A 3,463-nucleotide genomic window follows, 5' to 3' on the forward strand; every position below is an offset into this window, starting at 1 on the left:
GATCCGTTTCTCATGTGGACTTGTCATTAAAATTGCTGATGGAATGCAGACAGAAGATGGAGAGACGTAGAGCCTGTTCTATTTTCGCTATGGAAAAAATCACTATTTTCCTTTGATACATTTCCAAGCATTAGTTGCCAATCGTGCCACGAACACATGTAACCTTGATAGTTAGATATTTATTCCTCTTTTTAAGCGTAATATAACAAGGAAAATTACCTTGTCAAGTAAAGCACTGTACCATATATTATAGAACCACAGCCTGCATACTGTAAACTGGGATTTCATATATATTTAACATAATAATGTTCTCATCCTTGTACTAAAACTCATAATATTACTTTTACAACGTTAAAAAGCAGGCTGCAGGGTACTGGTCTTCTTCAAGACTCTTTTGCGACCTCTGAGGTGTTCCATTAACTCGTTCTCTCTCTCTTGGTGGAGTTGGACTAGGACCTACTATGATGAAAGGATAATGAAGGAATCGTGATTTCTTGGTTGACGCCGCTTCGTCATAATGACTATGAGGATACCCATCTTCGCAGTATTATAATCCCTGTCCATCATTTTCATTAGTCACTGAAACAATATTGTACTGTCGACTGAAAAAATATGGCACCAGATCATCACTGTTTTCCTGGAATGTCCTATATAAACAAACTCTTCGACTGGACGCTTTTTTCAGAGGACCTTTATGGCCTAAAGAATACTTGGTCATCACCCAACAGGGATAACGTTGGATGTCGTGATCAGAAAATCAACAACAGTCGTTTAATATACTGATCGAAAAAAACTACCAGGCAATAACTCTACATTCCTGTTGTAGTAACTCAAACATACATACATAAACATTGCACTCATGTCACTCGGTAATATCTGTAACTAAAAAAATTATTATGTACAGTTGATTTCATTTTAGTTCAGTATTTCCCTCTGGGCTGAGTTACAGTTAATTTATTTCCAGTTACTTAGTGCATGTAATTCATTACGAGCTAATTTATATGAATTTCTTATAATAAACTCTTCGGCCACACTAACTGTATTGGCCAAAAAGAGCAGACGCACTTCTCTGGCTATCAGTCAGTCAGAGGTTGCCCTTTCATAAATATTACATAATGTATAGAATGTGGAATGTGGTGAGCAGTCTGGAATGTTACTCAACTGCTGCAATTTATGATGACATGAGTGTGAATCTTGCTGAAAATGATTAATTATCAATAATGATATGAAGGCACCCAAACTTTTTATGCTCTACCAGGTATTTTTTTATCAATGAGATGGTTTGCATTTAAGACACCGACAGGTGAACCCTGGCAGTAGCAATGTAAATAACAATAACTCTCAATCATTACCAAGTTCAAAGAAAGACTTTGTTATCTTAAATGGGTATTCTTAACTATAAAATATGATGTAATCGGCTAATTTTTTTTACCCTTTGTAATTAGGTTTGGTCTTCAAAACATCACTCTTAGCGACTATGAAAGCTGTGCATAGATAAAATTATCCTCACTACATTTACATTTTTTTCGTCACATGTATTTCACGTTTCTTTTCCATACATCCACTGTAAGGCACTTTAGACCAAACATTAAGGAGTACGCCCACTATTCAGAAATTAATATTGAGTTACACCTATCACTTGACCGGCGTACCATAGCAACACCTCTGCAACTTCGTAGATTTCAAAGTAAGTGTCTTCTCCACGTTGCGATGGCGATTGTGATTCCCAGATAATTCGATACATACACTCTGCACTCAGCAGGAGATACGAGGTTCAGTCACGAAGACAAGGCGACTACGAACCACTTTCGGTCACTCTTCCTTAGCTTTATTCTCAAAGTGCCCGTTGGTGTGGCAAGGCGGCGGGGAAGACGTCTCAGCAGCCGCGGAGGGGCAAGTTTTGTTCGGATTCGGAGCTGTGTCGGTGGCGATTTTGCGAGACAGGAGTCGTGTCATGACCAGTACGAGGATAATAATGGTGATTATTAAACAGGGCGTGACAAGGGTCAGCAGCTTCAGGTTGGGAATCCAGCCTGCGTTCTCCAGGACGCCACGCCGCAACTTCAGGTCAATGAGCACGGCGCGCATTTGCTCGTTGGTCGCCAGGAAGCTGAACACGTGAAGCAGGTTATGCGAGTGGCCGACAATGTCGAAGCGACCCGGTGCAAGGCGTTCGGGGAAGTGCGAGCCGTAGAAGAAGGAGGCAACGATGACACACACGTACTGGTTGATGTGGTGGATGCGGGACTCTCCGCAGGACTCCGCGCTGGCGTCGCACGTGTACAGCCAAAGGGCAAGAGGCGTCAGGTCCCACACGGCCGGCACCACGAAGGCTGACACCCGCAATGACTTCTGGATGATTGGGTTGACAATAAAGCGCGACAGACAGGCGCAGAATGTGGCAGATACCGCGTTCATCAGCGCTACAGGAAGGAAGATCTGAGCGAACCACGAGTCCATAAGTTGTGGCGCTAAGCAGTAGCTGTAGTAGGCATATGCGACGCCCCAAGTGTACACGGAGAGGGCTGCATAGTCCAGAAAATAGCACACGTGTGTGGCCGTTATGGAAAGACAAGAGAATGCATGCGCTATGCAGCTCATGAGCGGATACCCACATGAGGTAAACAAGTAGCAGGTAAGCGGGTACAAATACGGATCGTCAAAGAGCGGCATCGCAGAGGAGAGAGACGCGAGGAGCCAGATGAAATAGAGGGACGCCAGGAAATGTGTCCAGAAGTTGACCGTTTCATTGGTGGCATTGAAGAGTGAAACAACGGCCTGGAGAACAGTGCAGTTCTCATTTCTGTAGCCGGTTATGATGCCGGGTTCCCGCAAGGGTTCCGAGACTTCATCTACCCGCCGGACCCGCACCTTCGGGAGCCGCGAAGCCTCCCGCAAGCGGTACGTCACATTCCCAGCTTCGCGGAGCCGGCCCGTCACGTACCCAGCGCCAGGAAACATCTCGGAGTATCCTAATTATTATTAGCTACAAAGGCTTCCTTGGAGAACAGCAAACCAACTCCTGGATGAATTACTGTTTCGACTCTATCGAACAGGTCTTTGGCAGTTGGTGAGTTCAGCGATGCGATCAAGATTCGTGTTAGGTAATTGCAGTAACTTCTCTCAGCAACACCTGGTGTTCGTGTGGATCCGTCGTTGGTAATAAGCTTCGTCGCAGGTGAGTCGCTTCTGCTCGAGGTGCGCTTGATTCTGTAAAGAAAACATGAACTGTAAGTACACATGCGTAACACGCAAAAACAACCACATTCATAGCTTTAGTGTGCCCTCTGAATAATGAAATATAACTATCGTGCAATTTTATGAACAAAGACATCATTATAGCACAATAATGAAACAAGCTATGCATTTTTAGTTGTTTTACATTCCAGCGTGCTGGTACCTCCATAGTATATTCTTCCTTTTAGCAGGTCTGCATTTGTACACCGGATATGTAACTCCAAAC

At 43.9% G+C, this 3,463-nt stretch overlaps 1 protein-coding gene across 1 annotated transcript; it reads right to left on the bottom strand.

Annotated features, from left to right (window-relative positions):
- Positions 1–6: 6 nt before the first annotated feature.
- On the bottom strand, positions 7–3,005 carry LOC119592575 (membrane progestin receptor gamma-like). The gene has a single exon (XM_037941455.1). The coding sequence runs from the start codon at positions 2,959–2,961 to the stop codon at positions 1,813–1,815; it is 1,149 nt and encodes a 382-aa protein (XP_037797383.1). The 5' UTR covers positions 2,962–3,005; the 3' UTR covers positions 7–1,812.
- Between the last annotated feature and the right edge of the window lie 458 nt (positions 3,006–3,463).

This window comes from Penaeus monodon, chromosome 30 (genome assembly GCF_015228065.2).
Source record: "Penaeus monodon isolate SGIC_2016 chromosome 30, NSTDA_Pmon_1, whole genome shotgun sequence".
Lineage (NCBI taxonomy): Eukaryota > Metazoa > Arthropoda > Malacostraca > Decapoda > Penaeidae > Penaeus > Penaeus monodon.